General features: G+C 47.3%; 1 protein-coding gene across 1 annotated transcript; it reads left to right on the top strand.

The window, feature by feature from the left end:
- The first annotated feature begins 1,119 nt into the window (after positions 1 to 1,119).
- LOC120677736 (phosphatidylinositol-3-phosphatase myotubularin-1-like) lies at positions 1,120 to 17,571 on the top strand. The gene is made up of 19 exons (XM_039958917.1): positions 1,120 to 1,311; positions 1,644 to 1,727; positions 2,776 to 2,850; positions 3,090 to 3,158; positions 3,296 to 3,365; positions 3,824 to 3,873; positions 3,978 to 4,258; positions 4,352 to 4,425; positions 5,302 to 5,365; positions 5,452 to 5,517; positions 6,134 to 6,233; positions 6,364 to 6,495; positions 6,855 to 7,018; positions 8,773 to 8,857; positions 14,523 to 14,750; positions 15,258 to 15,317; positions 15,410 to 15,474; positions 15,963 to 16,242; positions 16,478 to 17,571. Exons 1-19 carry the CDS (start codon positions 1,264 to 1,266, stop codon positions 16,967 to 16,969), a joined length of 2,487 nt encoding a protein of 828 aa, XP_039814851.1. The 5' UTR covers positions 1,120 to 1,263; the 3' UTR covers positions 16,970 to 17,571.
- The last annotated feature ends 3 nt before the right edge of the window (positions 17,572 to 17,574 follow it).

The following is a 17,574-nucleotide window of genomic DNA, read 5'->3' as shown; positions in this document are numbered from 1 at the left end:
AGGCCTCTTTTAGAAAAGTAAAAGAAAACCCGTTTCAGGCCCGTAACTAAGTGGCAAGCCCATTAGCAATTAATCTCGATTTTAAATTTAGTTTATAAATTTGTTACTTCTTCTGTACATCGGCGACCGCGTGGCCTAATGGATCAGGCGCTCGCCTCCGGAGCGGGAGATTTTGGGTTCGAGTTCCATCGTGGTCGATCTATTTTTTTCGTTTTTCTTGTTTTCATTTATGCCAATTTTTTTAACTCATATTATTGGGACAAGTCGATTTGCCCCGAGTCAAACTGATAAATTGACAATGCGAACAATTTAGATGTGCTTCATAAAAAATAAGGGTAGCATACGTCATGTCCATCCCAATGCCACCATTCTTGCCTTTTGGAATGTCAACCACAACCACCCTCAAGGCCTGAGCCGCATTAAAAACTGCAGCCACAACAAACAAAAGCCCCTGATCACATCAGTACATCACCTTATGATCCTCAGACCAGATTCCATCCACATCATCAAGCATCAACAAATGGTTTACTTCACGGTAGATGAAAGAGAGAGAAACAAGTAAACAACACACAGAGCTAGGGCCGTGTTTGGATAAAATCACGAAAACTTTTGCACAAAAAGACGAATGCATGCATGAAGTACTAAACGAAGTTTATTTGCAAAACCTTTTTAGGAATGAGTATAACTTTTCGAGACGAATCTAATGAGCCAAGTTTCATCATGATTGGCTACAGTGATGCTACAGTAACCGCACTCAATCATCCTCTAATCGTATGGTCAAAGGCCTCATTAGCTAGAGCAACTGCTACAGTGCCACAGTTGTAGAGGTAATTTTGTAATTAGATTTTATTTAATACCACTAATTAGTGGTCAAAGCTTCATTTCTCTCTCATCAAAACTTTTCTACCCTCTAACCAAACATGGCCTAGAAGACGGAAACGGAGGAGAGGCAGCCCGAGTCAGAGCAAACAGAAGCTTTCTTTTCGTACGGAACAGGGGAAAAAATGAGTAGCAACGCCCAAGATTGGTGCAACCGAACTCCTGGCCGCTTCACGCTACCGCCGTCGGGCACGGTCGGGTCTCCTCCCCAGCAAGCCAAGCCCAACCCGAACCGGGCGAGCGGGCGGACAGGCCAAACGCATTCCTCTCTCTCTCCTCGTCCCCACCGTTCTTCTCTCCTCCCCCCGTCTCTCTCTCGTCTGTCGCCGCGACCACGCGACGCCGCGGGCACGGAACGGGACCCGCCGCCGCGGCTCGCCGGAGATGGATGGCTCCGGCAGCTGGGACGCCATCGACTGGAACCAAATCGAGGTACGCTGATCCTCCCCTTCCACGGCCCCAGCTCCCGCTCCGCTCCGCTCGCTCGCGAGCCCCGCCAGGCCGCCACCACTTGCCCGCCCCTCTCCCCCGCCCTTGCGTTGCGTGCCCGCGCCTCGCTGCGCGTCCCGTTCCGCGGGGAAGGCGGGGCTGGGGCTCGCAATTCGGTGCGGGTGGGGGCACGGGGCCGACGCCACGGCCGCGCAACGCACCGCACCGCTGCATGCGTGGGCGTGCGGCAGCTCCGCGGTCCGCGCTAGGGCTGGTTCGCGCTTGGTGTTGTCAATTCCGTACTGATGCGGTTGCTGCCGATTCTCGCCTTCCAGGATCCGAGGCCACGGAGGCTGGGCCAGGCCGTCAAGGAGAGCATGGACGACTTCCTGCTAGAGGACGAGGCGGTTATCGCCCAGGTAACTGCAGTTTTTTTTTCCTGACCACCTGATGGTCTACAATTCCAGAGGGTCTGATGAATCAATTCGTGCTCTGTAAGGACAATTCATTGTCCGGGTTGCCCTGCCCTCGGGTTACCTGACAATGCACATTGGCGGTTGCTGGGAACCCCTTGCCAAGTTACCCTAATCACAAGAGAAATCATATTAGTCTGCAATTTTTTGATCTGTGCGCCATTCATGTATTGTATGCAACTGCAGACGCCATCAAATCATCACATGCTACTATACTAGTGTAGATTATTATGGTTGGACCAATAGATAGATCTGTATAACATGCATTGCACTATGTGTCAGTTTAGGGAAAAAAATGCAAAAGAAAAGAAAATATCGTTCAAGACATCCACTGGCATCCTCAGCGTCAAGGGGGCTAAGGATTATCTCGGAGCTAACAGAGCGACATACCTAATGTAGATTTTAATTTTAAACGGGAAAACTATCATGTAGCATTAAGAGCTCCTCCAGAGTTAATTGTATGGTGAGTGTGGCTGAGGATGTCTTTTTGGGGATGACACCGAAAATACTAATCCGATTATCAAAACCAGATCAATACATAAATGTTCTGTTTGAGCAAATGTGCCAAAAACAATTCATGAGGTTTTAGTGAACGCACAAAATTTTTTGGTGGATACATCATCCTTGAGAATTTCTTTCTGGTATATACTTTAAATCAGTATTAATGGTGTGTTGCAAAAGCTTGTCATATACCATGTTTACAGCGATAGTAGGTGCAGCATGCTCGCTTTGTTTGCCTACTGTTCAACACCAGAATATGGAACATCTTAATGTAACTTCATGTTCATGATAGCGGGTCATGTCATACTTAGTTTGGGGGTAACCAAGTTACTTTTTTCTCCTTATTAAAAGAAATCTGTGACTTACCTCAAGTTCATAAAAAAGATGTCATTTATTTTCTGACATAAACCTCAACCTTATACCGATTGATTTCAGTCTTTTTACTTGGATATGTCCATCTTGAATTTGATTTCTCTCACCTTTCCTTACTTAGGGCCATGGAGTTGTTCTACTGAACATCCGTGAGGCTGGTACACTTTCAGTGACAAATTTCCGACTTCTCTTTGTGGTAAGCAATCATACCATGACAGTTTTATGTGATTTGGATGTCCCCTGCACTTCGATACAATATCACTTTGGCTGCAACATTGATTTCCAGAGATATTTTTCTTCTTGCTTTTTTCTGACAGCACTGTTCAATCACATCTTTCTTTTTCTTTTAAACTTTTAAACTGGTCATCCTGATATGCAGCCAGAGATGCTGTTCCCTTCTCCTCTTTCTTTTTTAATCATGTGACCGTTTTGCAGAGCCAAGCAAAAAAATGTGTCATAGAGCTGGGTACCATTCCGCTGACAACAATTGAGAAGCTAAATGATGTAAGTCTGAGTAATCTGTGTGTGGCCTTTTTATTCTTTCCATGTTCAGATTGTCAGCCAGGATTATATTTATATAAGTTGTGCTACCACAACGCATGCAAACTTATAAATTATTGACTAAATCAGTTTTGTTGCAGGATGTGAAGCTCCAACCCCTACCCAACCTCTCTGATAAGAGCCGTCCCCGTGAACTTCTTCAAGTCATTGGTAAGTTTGTATTCTGTACTGAGTCACCTTTAAGCATAATTATTTGTCCAACTGCAAACCTACCTCATCATAAATTCGAGATTTTTGTAAAAAACGGAAAGTTGTCTCTTGAGATATATTGTAATTGCTCCCATCAAACCTTTTTGGCCAGATGATTTGGATTAGAAAGGCAAGAAGGTTCAACTTTTTTCTTGAAATATTTTCCAAGTATGATGTTTGCAATTAGTTTACCTATACTGTTTTTGACAGATCTACAATTTTCTACTTATGATAATGTTCACCATTGTATTTACAACATTTTAAAGTTTATGTAGTGCTTTTCATTATAATATGTGCAATTAATTTGTTTCTATTGTTGATTGTGAATCTAGATTTTTCTTTCTAATGATAGTTAACTATTACTATTTTACAACATTTGCTAAAGGAACTTGACTTGTACTGATCTGTCTTTTGTTCAGGCAAAGACATGAGAATCATTGTATTCGCTTTTCTTCCCAAAACAAAGCAGGTATTTTGTTTTGATCCTATACGTAATTGTAGTTTCTTTTAGCATATTATTTTGCCGCACATTCTGAATCTTTTGTGGTTTACTTTTGATGCTTATCTTTTCAGAAAAATGAAGTGTTTGATGCTTTGAGGAGATACACTAAACCTGCTAATTTGTGGGACCTATATGCATTTTCTTGTGATCCATCCACCATTAAGAATGACTCTGAGCCAAAGTGGCGGCTCTTGAGAGAATACTTCCGTCTTTTTAGGAAAAGTTTACCGCAGTTCCAGGGAGCTGAGGAAGTTTCTTTGTCTAACGATTGGTGGAGGCTAACTAGAGTTAACTCTAGTTATTCATTGTGTTCAACTTACCCCTCTGAACTGATTGTACCAAGGAGCATAAGGTATTTCATGCCCTTGATAATGGCATGTGGTAGTTTTATTCTCTTAAAACACACATAAGTCATTGATACTAGCATTTGCCTACTGTCCTTTAGTGATGAAGATTTATTTCAAGCTTCTACTTTTCGATCAGGCAAACGCTTGCCTGTTATTTCATGGTGCGACCCTGGTACGTATACTCAAGTTTTTTTTTTTAAATTGTCCTTTGCAGATAAATCTTTTCCTCTCTGTTATCTGAAGGTCCCTACTTCAATAGACCTGTAGAGGGCTGACATTCTCATGTTCATGTGTCATGTTTGTTGGAAAGTCCGTGTCTTCGCCATTGAGAAATACTGTCTGTTATTGTTGATTATTATTCCCTTGGGACATACAAACATATTGAACATCAACATGATCTTCAATTACTTGGATCCTTCATTTCCACCACAATATATTAAAACCCGTTAATATTGTAAATCTATAATATTACAAAATTACTTTTTGAGGCGAATCTATACTTACTTTATGAAAAACACACTTATAAATATTTGGAAAGATCTCAATATGTAATGTTTCAAAACTGCATGGTTCTTCAGGTCTTCTATTTCTAGAATGACATATCTGTGCCTGATGGTGGTATTACTTTCTTGCAAGCCACCACCACGGTCACCATTATTAGTGTTTTCGTTGTAGTAGTGTAGCTTGCAATCATATCTGTGCAACTAGTCCTGGGATTCTTTTGGTTTAAACAGATAACAACCCTCAAAAGAGCTACTTTGAACATGCCAACTTATTTCCAGCTTGAATGAGTAAGTTGGATTTTTGTAGAGGTTTGTGTAAAAAGGATGATTGCTAGTAGTATATTATTCAAGCCTATTTAGAAATTCTGAGTTGTGTTTTGTTAAATGGATTTTCTTTAAGAACCTTCAAAGGGATCCTTCCATGTTCTCGACAAAACATCTATTTAATATCACTCTGTTTTCGGGTAAATTGTGTATTATTAATGGTTAAAAAGGAATTTTGAGGCAGACATGAGAAAAAAAAATTGAACATGTTTACGTTACAGGGTCCGGAGCTGTTCTGGCGAGGTCATCTCAGCCAATGGTTGGGTTGATGATGAACTTTAGAAAGTGAGTTTATATCTATCTAATTTGTCTGGAACATATGATGTCTATTCTTTGATTTGATTGGTCTAATGTTAGGACACTTTCTGCAGCAATGCTGATGAGAAGCTTGTATGTGCTTTTGGCAGCAGAACCACTGGTGATAAAGGATCTCCAAGGTAATCATAGTATGCATGTTATGCTATATCTATTCTCTTACTACTGTCATCCATTAAAATATTGTACTCAGTTAAGTTGACTATATCCCTTATAACTCATTCACTATATAGATATCTTGATACATTTTTTTTTCTGTGTAAAAAGGGACTTTAAGAATCTGTAAAAGATATCCTTTTTCTGTAGGAGTCTTTTAGGAGTTCTGTTCAACCGTCACCCATTCTGGCCCAAGGTGGGTGATCGGTGATGTAAATTGGCCACTCTCTTCTTCTTAATACAAAGATGCACAGCTCTCCTGCGTGTTCGAGAAAAAATATTGAGCCTTTAAATTTTGCTTTCTTGCCCTCTTTGTTTTATGGTGCTAAGCACTAGAACTGAGGCACATACTGAGCTAAAGGATGTATTCATTTTGCCTAATTTTGTCTTTAACAAAGGGGAATCAGTTAAGTAATCAGAGCAGATACCACCTAACTCTTTTTTTGAGGGAAAGATACCACCTAACTCTTGGAATATTTTTTCTTTGATGCACTTTCTGATTATGCTTATACTCTTTGACCTTTTTGGAGATTTATTCCTAATGAACAACTTAAATGGTGTACTGATTCTGCTCAAAAACAGGAAATTGTACATAATTGATGCCCGTCCAAGAGCAAATGCTTTAGCAAATGGGGCAAAGGGAGGGGGTTCAGAGTCATCTTCTAACTACCCCAGATCTGAGGTAATGTTAGCTGTGATAGTTATCTAGTTTGCATCTGTACCTTTGCATTATACATTTTTTTTCTCTTCTTCCATCAACAGTCAAGAGAAGAAACTATTTATTCTCTTTAATTCACTGGATCTGGGACCAGGTTCTTTTTCTAGGAATACAAAACATCCACACAATGAGAGATAGTCTTTCTCGCCTTAGGGACTATGTGGATGCTCATGGCTCAATTTCGTCAAATGGAACCCCTTCAGCTGTATCTGTTGTTGGAGATCGGGTAAGTTGATGGTTTGCCTTGCTGATATAGAACACCCTTTTGAGGTTGTCATCTGTTCCTGTAATGCATACAAGAACTTAGTTTGGGAATGTAGTCTGATGCCTGTGCATGCCCATAGCTCTACACAGATATTTCTGAAATGCTATGATACAGCTGTTGCAAGCTAGTAACCTAGCGCCAAGCTAGCTGCTGCTGCATATTCTTATCTGTTGTAATCTGTCCCAAACGAATTTCTGCTTAAAAGCTGTAACTAAATTTAACAGATACCAAGGGCTTGACTATTCTGCTAAATTATATGCAAACTCGTCAAGTACAGAACACACACGACATGCTGAGTTTTTTAAATTATTTTTTGGCAGAGGAATCGTGGATCAACATGGGGTGGTGGCAATCTAAATAGCATGACATCATTTTCTTCAACATTAGGGGAATGGCTAAACCATATCCAAAATATTCTGGTTGGTGCTTCGTGGATTGCTGCACAAATTGCGGAAGAAGCAGCAACAGTTCTTGTCCATTGCAGGTTTTTAATCCCTCAGTATCTCTAACTTGCATTAATTTATTTAATGTGGTAACTGGAGGAAATTACCATGACGATTTCTTGTTCCTTGCTTGTGTTGACCTGGCACCCATGCCATTTGAGTATCTATTGCAAACCCATATCAGTGTGGGCTTAGGTGAGATTCCTAGGGATTAGGTTTATTGATCTATAACAGCTGTTTAACTAACTTCCGCAAAAAAAAAAGCTGTTTAACTAAGTGTTTGGAACCCTCATAAATTATTTATTGACCTATAACAGGGTTATCCCTAAAATCTGCATCATCTGGCCACTGCACTTTCTTGGTTATTACTTATTAGTGTACTGAATTCCCATCTAACCTCATGTTTGGCAAACTAGGAAGTTAGCTAAAATCCGTGTATTTGTCATGAGTTTTTTTTTAAAATCTTTTGCCTTTTGGATATGCCATGAAGAGAAGAGAAGCCTTCACTGAACAATTTTGGGGATATCTACCTTTAAGTGTTTAGTCAATGAGAAACAATTCACCCTTGTGCTTGGACTTTTTGTTTGGTGTAGACAACATAAACCATAGCTCTACTGCTATGGAGACTGATGTATGACCAAACAGTTGGTATGGCTATTGTATGAAAAATTGCCTGCTTTTTGCAAGCTGGCTGTAAGTTTATGCCAAGTTAAAAAAATAAGCCCCCGTAAGAGCATCTCCAAGAGTTTGGCATTTTCTACTTGGCAAATCTTATGACTTGCCAACTCCCTAAAATATATGCCAAGCAAAAAAAGAGATCATCTCCAAGAGTTTGGCATAATTCACTCCCCAAAATTAAAATTTTATTTATTTAAATGTAATCAACAAAAAAGATAAAAGAACACTTTTGCAAAGTGAACACAAAACTTTAGCAAATTAATTAAGCCCATATATGTAAATCCTTTGTCTCTAGACGTTTTGCATCAGGACCCAGGAAAAAGTTTCAGTCTTTAATTTTTACCCTTGCTCCTCTAGGCAGTACGCACGGGTCGCTCCGCGTGCTCGTGCATGGCGGTGGCGGCAGATCGAGCAACTCGCCGGTGGCCGGGTTGGAGTTCCTAACGCCGTAGCTGCGCACGTCTAGGACGCGGAGCGGTCGTCGTGTAGAGCCGGTGGCCGGTGCCGCCGCAGGTTCGTCGAGCACGATCCGGTGCAGGGCGGTCGTCGTGCAGGCCCATAAGCGCCGTACGATCCGGTGCAGGGCGGTCGTCGTGCAGGCCCATAAGCGCCGTCGTCATGCGTCGAGTGGCGTTGCGAAGGTGCAGGGCGGAGCGCGCGGGCGTCGGTGCGAGGATTTTTTTACCGCGAAACCTACGATGCCAAGTCGGGCTCAGCGCGCATATATGCGCGTCGAGAGGCTGTTTTTTCCGAGTTGCCAAAATTTGCCAAGCGGTATGCCAAACTGTTGGAGACGTGTTTTTATCGTTTTTGTAAAAATTAAAGGATGCCAACCTAATATGCCAAACTGTTGGAGATGCTCTAATTAAAAGACCCTGGTGATTCATCATATCACCCTGTCAAAGTTTGTTAGCTTATTTAATTCAACTTCTGTCCTTTTTTTAAAACTAGGATGCACCTGTCACCAGCACTTTCCCTTGTTAATTCTTAGTATATTTTTGAATGAATGAAGCTTTGAATGTCATCTTAGGATATTGTGTGATCTCTATAGCTTTGTTCCTTTGTCTTTGTATCATCTAATTGGATTTCATTTCTTTTTGCTACTTTATTTCTGCAGTGATGGATGGGACCGTACAACCCAGTTGGTCGCGCTTTCTTGTTTATTGCTTGATCCTTATTATCGAACTTTCAGTGGATTCCAGGTACCAACTGTAAATAGATTTCTGTAAACTCGTGGTGGCAAAATAGCTATTCTCTCATTTATCCTTCTCTTAGTCGTAACTTTTAGTCTTGTTTGGGGTGTTCCATCCAAATATGGTGATTCAATTATTTTCGTTTTTGAAAGAGAGAGAGTAGCAGAGAATAATGCTTGTATTCCTCCAACCCTAGAAGGGTGGGTATATATAATACCTATACATGGGCCTCTATACACATGGGCTCAATATACTCCAACACCCCCCCCCCCCCCCCGCAGTCTGAACTACCGGCGCAGCGGTGTTCAAGACTGGACAACAAGAAAGCTAACACCCCCCCACAGTCTGAACTACCGACGCAGCGGTGTTCAAGACTGGACAAGAAGAGAGTACAAAAAGAGTACAAAGGGCAAATACCCCCCCCCCCCCCGGCAGCCACAACTAGCCACCGGCTACGTTGAGGCTGGATCGAAACTCCGAGAAGGTCGAGGAGGGCAGCCCCTTGGTGAAGATGTCAGCAAACTGGGAGGTAGTCGGGACATGGAGTACCCGAACATCGCCGATTGCGACTCTGTCGCGCACGAAGTGTAGGTCGATCTCCACGTGCTTCGTCCGCTGATGCTCGACGGGGTTGGTGGAGAGATACACGGCGATGACGTTGTCGCAGTAGACGAGCGTGCTCTTGGCGAGCGGGCTGTGGAGCTCCGCCAAGAGCTGTCGTAGTCAGGACGCCTCCGCTACGCCGTTAGCGACAGCCTGGTACTCCGCCTCGGCACTGGAGCGGGAGACAGCCGGCTGCCGCTTGGACGACCAGGAGACCAGGTTGCCGCCCAGGAAGACGGCGTAGCCGGAAGTGGAGCGACGAGTGTCCGGGCAGCCAGCCCAGTCAGCGTCGGTGTAGACCACCAGCTCAGCAGAGAACGAGCGGTGAAGCACCAGGCCGAGGTCCACAGTGCCACGGACGTAGCGGAGGAGACGCTTCAGCGCAGCAAGTGTGACTCCCGGTGATCATGCATATGGAGACAGCCCTGCTGGACAGCGTAGGTGAGGTACTGCAAAGCACCAGCCAGACTTCGGTAGGCAGTAGGATCCGCCACCGGATCACCCAAATCAGCGGACAGCTTCGCCTGAGTGTCGATAGGAGTGGAGCAGGGCTTGCAATCAGTCATCCCAGCCCGCTCCAGGATATCTAGTGCGTACTGCCGCTGGTGCAGGAGAAGACCAGATGGGCGAGGCTCAACAGTGACGCCCAAGAAGTGGTGGAGCTGACCGAGATCCTTCATAGCAAACTCCTGCTGCAGAGAGGAGATGACACTCTGAACCAACCGCTGACTAGAGGCTGTGAGCACAATGTCATCAACGTAGAGCAGCAGATAGGAAGTCTCATCCCCACGGCGGTAGACGAAGAGAGACGTGTCAGACTTGGCCTCGGTGAACCCCAATGTCAGCAAGAACGTGGCGAACCGAGAGTACCAAGCCCGAGGAGCCTGCTTCAGACCATAGAGAGACTTGTTGAGCCGGCAGACCATATCCGGACGACTCGAGTCCACAAATTCATCTGGCTGAGAGCAGTAGACAGTCTCTGAGAGAGTGCCGTGAAGAAACACATTCTTCACGTCCAGCTGGTGCACAGGCCAAGAGCGCGAGAGGACCGTGCGCACCGTAGCGGGCTTCACCACTGGGCTGAAGGTCTCATCATAGTCCACACCAGGTCGCTGAGTGAACCCCCGGAGAACCCAGCGAGCCTTGTAGCGCTCTAGTGTGCCATCAACCCGACGCTTATGCGTCCAGATCCACTTGCCAGTCACCACATTGCAACCAGACGGACGCGGCACGAGGTCCCACGTCTGGTTGGCAAGAAGAGTCGCTTACTCCTCTTCCATCGCGCGACGCAAGTGAGGATCCGCCAAGGCGTTGCGGACAGAGGAGGGTACCAGAGAGACCCGCGGCTCTTCCTCGGTGGCGGAGAGAGTTGCGGCCTGAGACGCCATCCGCCGAGTCACCATGGGATGGATATGCCGAGGATCCCGATGGATGACTAGCGGGTGATATACCTCCGGCTCGGCTCGAGAGGGAGCCGGAGGAGGCGGCGGCGGCGACGGCTCCGGCGTCGCAGGAGCCTCTGGAGCAGGAGGCGGCGCCAGTGTCGGCGCCGAACGACGCCTTTACACCTGCACCGGCTCAGCGTACCGCTGCGGTGTCGGGGTCGGCGCCGAGCGACGCCGGTACACCTGCACCGGCTGAGCGTACCGCGCAGGTGCAGGTGAAAGCACCGGAGCCGCGTGTGGTGCAGCGGGTGACACCGGGTCCGCGTGCGGCACGACCGGAGGTCCGGGGACCGCGCGTGGCGCGACCGCGGGCACCGGGGCCGCGCTCGGCGCAGCAGGGATCACCGGAAACGGTGCCGGTGTGCCGGGAAAACCTGCAGGAAAAGGACAGACAGGTAACGGTGGCTGAACCACCGGGTCAGTCGGAAATAGAGACTCCAGCTCGGGGTCAGGAGAAGGTGTAGATGAGGTAGAGTAGGGGAAATCCGACTCGTCAAAGACGACGTGTCGGGAGATCAGGACGCGGCGAGAGGTGAGGTCAAAGCATCGGTACCCCTTGTGGTCAGGGGAGTAACCAAGGAACACACCGAGTCAAGTGGGGCGCCAGCTTGTGAGGAGCAGTGGCGGAGGTGTTAGGATAACACGCACACCCGAAAACCCGAAGGTGGTCGTAGCGAGGGGTACCGAAAAGAGCGTGGTGTGGAGTGGGAGCAGGAGAAGCAGTGGACGGAAGACGGTTGAGCAAGTAGGTGGCGGTGTGGAGGCTCTCAGCCCAGAAGCGCGGGGGCAGAGAAGCCTGGATCAGAAGGGTGCGCAAGACGTCGTTCGTCGTGCGAATCATCCGCTCAGCCTTGCCGTTCTGAGGAGAGGTATACGGACAAGACATACGCAGCTGAACACCCCGAGAGAGGAAGAAAGAACGGGAGGTGGAGTTGTCGAACTCCCGCCCGTTGTCACACTGGACGGCCTTAACGGTGAGGCCGAACTGAGTGGACACCCAGGCAAAGAAGTGGAGGAGGGTGGGGAAGGTCTCAGACTTGGCGCGCAAAGGAAACGTCCAAGAGTAGTGCGAGAAGTCGTCGACCACCACCAGATAGTACTTATAACCAGAAAGGCTAAGTACAGGAGAGGTCCACAGGTCACAGTGAACAAGGTCAAATGCATGCGTCGCATGTGAAGAAGAAGAAAAAGGGAGCCGGACATGACGACCGAGCTGGCACGCATGACAGAGGGGCTCGGCAGGAGCCCTAGTACCAGGAACATCGGTACTACGACTGAGCTGAGCCAGAACGTCGCGGCTAGGGTGACCATGACGGCGGTGCCAAGTGGTGGAAGACGGCGTCGCAGCAAAAGCGGCAGACCAAGACGGCCAGGGCGAAGAAGAAGGCGAGAGTGGTGCAGCAGAAGAAGGAAGGCGAAGGGTGTAAAGGGGCCCCGTGCTGTCACACCGGAGTAGCGGACGCTGGGAGGCAGAATCCTTTACAGTGAGGCCAGAAGAATCAAACTCGATGGAACAAGAATTGTCAGTTGTAAACTGACGAATGGAAAGAAGATTATGAACCATCTGAGGAGCAACAAGGACATTGGGAAGACGAAAAGAGCCAGGAGCAGAACCCACGGCGGTGACAGGAAGGCAAGACCCGTCACCAACCATGATGGAAGAAGGACAAGAGGGGTGTGGAGGTCGGACAGACGAGAGAATACCGACATGTGGGGTGGTGTGGAAGGAGGCACCCGAGTCGGCGATCCACTCGGTGCAGACTGGCGGCGTCCGCCCCATGGCGCTGAAGGACTGCGCCAGTGCGGCCTGATCCCACCGCCCAGGCCAGGTCGACTGCTAGCTGGGTGGAGCGGGCGGTGTCCAGAACGGCGCGAACAGGGGAGCAGCAGCGGCGAGTATGGCCACCGGCTGGGGCTGTGGACGAGGGCCCCCTCCCTCCGCAGCGGGCGCGACGGCCTGGGCCTGCATGGCGTGCGCGACAGCCTGCGCAGCGGCAATGGAGGCAGCGGCCCGCACGGAGTCCCTGGGCGCGACGGCGTGCGCGGCGGGCACGACGGCCTGCGCAGTGGCGAGGGAGGCGGCGGCCCGCGCGGCGTGCGTAGCGGGCGCGACGGCGGCCACAAAGGCGGCGGCGGCGGCCAGGTCTGCGGGCGCGACGGCCTGAGCCTGCGCGGTGGGTGCGATGGCCGCCTGCACGGCCTGCGCCAGGTGTGCAGCGGCGGCGGCGTCGTCTTGGGGGCGCGGCGGCAGAGGATGGGGTGCGCCTGCGCCTAGCGGCGGCGCGCCGGCCCCTGCTCACGCCAGGCATGCAGCAGCGGCGACGGTGGCGCCCAGGGGGCCGTGCTGCGGCATGGTCGCGGGCAGGCCGGCCGTGGGCAGCGCGGCAGAGGAGGGGCCGCGCCCTGCGGTCTGCACGGCGGCGACAGAGGAGGAGCCGCGAGTGTCCTGCGTGGCGGCGTCCGGATCTACGCCGCGCTGGGAGAGGGGAGGGGGGCCGCCCGCGCGCGCCGAGCCAGCAGCAGAGGCAGCGGCGGCGGCCATGGCGCCGGGAACAGAGGAGTGCGGCAGCCGGCGGCGAAGCGCAGGTTGGAGAGGAGGGCGCGCCACGGCCGGCAGACGGCGCGGCAGCGGCCGAGGTCCTTGGCCGGGACCCGCAGCAGGACCTTGTACAGCGCATCGAGGAGCAAGGGCCGGACGCCGGTGCTGGAGTCCGGGCCCGGCGGCGCCATCGGCGAGGCGGCGCGCGGTGGATCGGCCCTGTGCGGAGTCCAACCGCCAGCCGGGGAGGTGGGGCGCTCTGCGCCGAGGTAGGTGCCCGCGCTGCGCGGACGGGAGGGAACCGGAGGTGTGGTGGCGAGTGGGTCGGCGGCCGGGGAGATTGGTGGCGGAGGCGCCGCAGCCCATGCGCCAGTGGGCGCGGCGGCAGCGGAGGCGGCGGCGGCGGCAGCGGCCAGGGTCCGCGCGCGCAGAACAATAGAAACAGAGGAGGCGGCGGCGGAAATAGAGGAAAGAGCAGCGCCAGAGGAAGGAAGGGGAAGGAAGGAGGAGAGGGGTGGAGGTGGCGGTGGCCGGCCGTCCATGGCCGCAAGGACGGCGGCGGCGGCGCCGGCGGCGCCTACAGGAGCAGGAGGGGGCGCCTACCCAGGAAAGGGGCGTCTGATACCATGAAAGAGAGAGAGAGTAGGAGAGAATAATGCTTGTATTCCTCCAACCCTAGAAGGGTGGGTATATATAATACCTATAGATGGGCCTCTAGATGGGCCTCTATACACATGGGCTCAATATACTCCAACAGTTTTTCCACCAAAATGGAAAAGGAACAAAGACCATGGTTTATTTCCCTGTTTTGCTGCTTGTGCTGATATGCTTGTATTTCATACTGTATAAATCTGCCTTGAAATTATTTAACCATTCCTGTCTGGTAGTGCTCAGTACTCCCTTTCTCAATACTCCCTTGAAATTATTTAAACATTCCTGTTTGATAACTGCTATCTTTATTTTATTTTATTTTATTTCATTTCATTTTGCTTCAATTATTTTTTTTTGAAAGACTCATTTTGCTTCAATTATGCATCAGCACTACTCCCATTCTTATTACTGATGACACACTTCAACACTGCTTTAGGCCCTTGTGGAAAAGGATTGGTTAGCATTTGGTCATCCATTTGCAGAGAGGATGGGAGTTCCAACAGTAGCTGAGAGTGGAGGGTCGCAGTATGAGCTATTAAGGCAACCTTCCCTTGGGAATTTAAGCAGTTCACCAAGCAGGAACGCTCTAGGGCCATCAGGACCATCATCCAATGCTTCAGCTCAATCCCAGACATCAAACAACTCTTCACCGATATTGTTACAGGTAGCTTGCCAATGCTGTTCCATCTTCCTATTATCTTTTACTTCTTGCATCTCAAGGAATAACTTGATGTGTTGATAGCCAATTTGTCATTCTGAACTTCGGATTCAGTGAGGACAACTTATTTTTACTTTATTGCCTTTAAGATATGCTCTTCTGCAGTATGGATTGTTCATATTAGTCATGGCTGAATGCTTCTCAGCTTTTAGTACGGCATTGCAGATCAAACCATGCACTTCAGTAGGTTTCTATTATAGAAACTACATTATTTAGCACTTAGCAGCATCTCAAACACTAATCTTCTACAAAATTACCAATCGAGAAAAGAACATTAGTGCCAGCCTTTTAGTGGAATTAGTGAAATGCTTTGTTATAAACACGGTACACCCTCTTTTCTACAGAGTTGGTCGTTATTCATGCATTTTTTTACCTGTTTTGGATACATCCATTATTTTCTTAAGTATGCGAACTTCTTTTGATCCGACTTGTAATACGATTTATCATTTTCAGTGGCTCGACTGTATCTCTCAATTGCTACGTCTGTACCCATGTGCATTTCAGTTTTCTTCTGTAAGTTTTTGTTTTCTTCCACAATTAGAAGGGTTGGCTACAATTAAGTCTCCATGAACATTCATAATCTTTAAACTGATTCCATTTTGCAGAAATTCCTAGTTGATTTTATGGATTGTGTATTATCATGCCGCTTTGGAAACTTCTTATGCAACAGGTAAATATTTCCCATCTTGGCTGTTTTCTCTGATTTGAGCTTATTCTTTTTGTCCCTGACATAGCCTTCGGAATTAAAAGTTATATTTGTATTAATCCTCTATAACAAGTCACGATCCATATTTTGAATTATTTTTCTGTTCACTGTTTTCCATGATACCATGCAGCATATATCTGTGTTCCTTCCTTGATTAGGAGAAAAAAAAGGCAGCATATTCTATATTTCTATTGCTCTTGCTAACTTGACCAGCAGTAGCATTATATCCTAGTTTAGAAGCTATCAATATCATGCTCAAATTGTGTAACCCACAAGATTTAACTCTTACTGAGTTCTGTTCCCAAAACCCCAGAGCATGTTGTTCTTTTGTTCCACGTGTGCATATATCTTGGCAATAGAATAGTGTTTGATTCCTTTTTTCACATGTACTTCTTGATTTATGTTTATCGTATAATATTCTGCATAGCTAATTTCTGATTTTGAAATGAAAGTGAGCGGGAAAGGGAGCAATCTGGTGTCACGAACTCTTGTCGTTGCATGTGGTCATATTTGGCTGATCTAAGAGCTTCGGGCGGCAGCTTCCATGAACACTACAATCCATTCTATGACCCAGTAAAGCATAATGGTGCACTATTGCCCCCTGCTGCAGCACTTGCTCCAACCCTTTGGCCCCAGTTTTATTTGAGATGGACATGCCCCATCGAATCACAAGGTGGTGATCTTGAATCCCAGTGGCATGCTACGAATAAAAAATATGCAGAAGCATTGAAGGTAATTATATATAGTCTTTTATTTTATTCTATGTCTGTTTTATTGCAGCATAGGTAAGGTCATATCATGTGCTTGGTTTGATGTGATTTTTTTTTGGAACAAGACCTAAGTTCATGGTTGAAGATAGGTTTAACTAACAGAGAAGTATTATGATGTTCAGTTCAAAAATGGCTTATATAGTTATATGCCCCAACATATCCTATCCTTGATGTTTATTTTCTCATGGAATGATCAGGCAAAGGACATCGCCGAATTGAGAGCAAAAGATATCAAAATGAAAATGGAATCTGTGAAACAAGACTTGCAGAGGGAGAAACGTGCAAGTAACACAGCCTTAGCCACAGCTCAAAGTGCTCAAAGAGAGAATGCTGCCATTAAAAAGGCGATAGAATCTATAGGATCCACAATCAAATTTTCGATGAGTGGAAACCAGGAGGATAGAACTGAAGTGCTGTCATGTTCATTGCGAAGAGGCACAGATGTTAGGGATCAAGTAGATGAAAATGGTGACTTCTCTGTATCAATCTCTGCAATTGAGGACAGCCTGGTCTCCGAAGCACAGGGGGACCATTTTTGCGAGTCACTGTGCCCCTTCCGCACAAGAGAAGGGTGCAGATGGCCAGATGCTCCATGTGCACAGCTTGGAAGCCAGTTTGTCGGTTTGAAGGCAAATTATGATGCTTTTGATCGATTATCGATACAAGACTGCTATTTTGGTCCAGAGTAGTTGAATTTTAGCCGTTCATGTTGGTATTAGATGACCTGCAGTTGCCAATGGATTTTTAGTGGTTGGTACTTCCAGGTCTGCATACATAGTAAAAGGACGCTTGGACAGCAACTCAACAGTGCATATTTGACCTGCATGGTTGCATTCGCAAATTCCTTCATTCAATGATTTGCTTTAGTGTCTGGCTACTCCAAATCTGCATCAACAACAACAGAAAGCGTGGAAAGCAAATAAAAGATGCAAAGTTGACATGCATTCACACTTTCCTTCATTGGTATTCGAATAGTCTTTGGTGGGCTTCAGCTAAATTTTCTGTGAGGAAATTCGGCCTTGTACATTAGGAGTTAGCAATTGGCTAGGAACCACTGGGACTGAAATTGGTCCTTGTGTTGTATATAGCTTGGCAAATGATTCATATAGAAGCAAATAATGCAGAATGCGAAAGAGATGAATAATAGTTCTTTTCACTTTTTTTGTTTTCTGATAGTATGTCTTGTATAGGTTAGCTTGAGAATAAGGGCAGAAAACGCTGTACATGAAAATATGAACTTGTGGAATGGTTGTACAATTTCCCAGTCCTTGAAATGTTCAGGCAACTAAAATGT

Source organism: Panicum virgatum, chromosome 6N, assembly GCF_016808335.1.
Source record: "Panicum virgatum strain AP13 chromosome 6N, P.virgatum_v5, whole genome shotgun sequence".
In the NCBI taxonomy this organism is placed as follows: domain Eukaryota; kingdom Viridiplantae; phylum Streptophyta; class Magnoliopsida; order Poales; family Poaceae; genus Panicum; species Panicum virgatum.
This window is presented reverse-complemented; position numbering and strand designations above follow the sequence as displayed.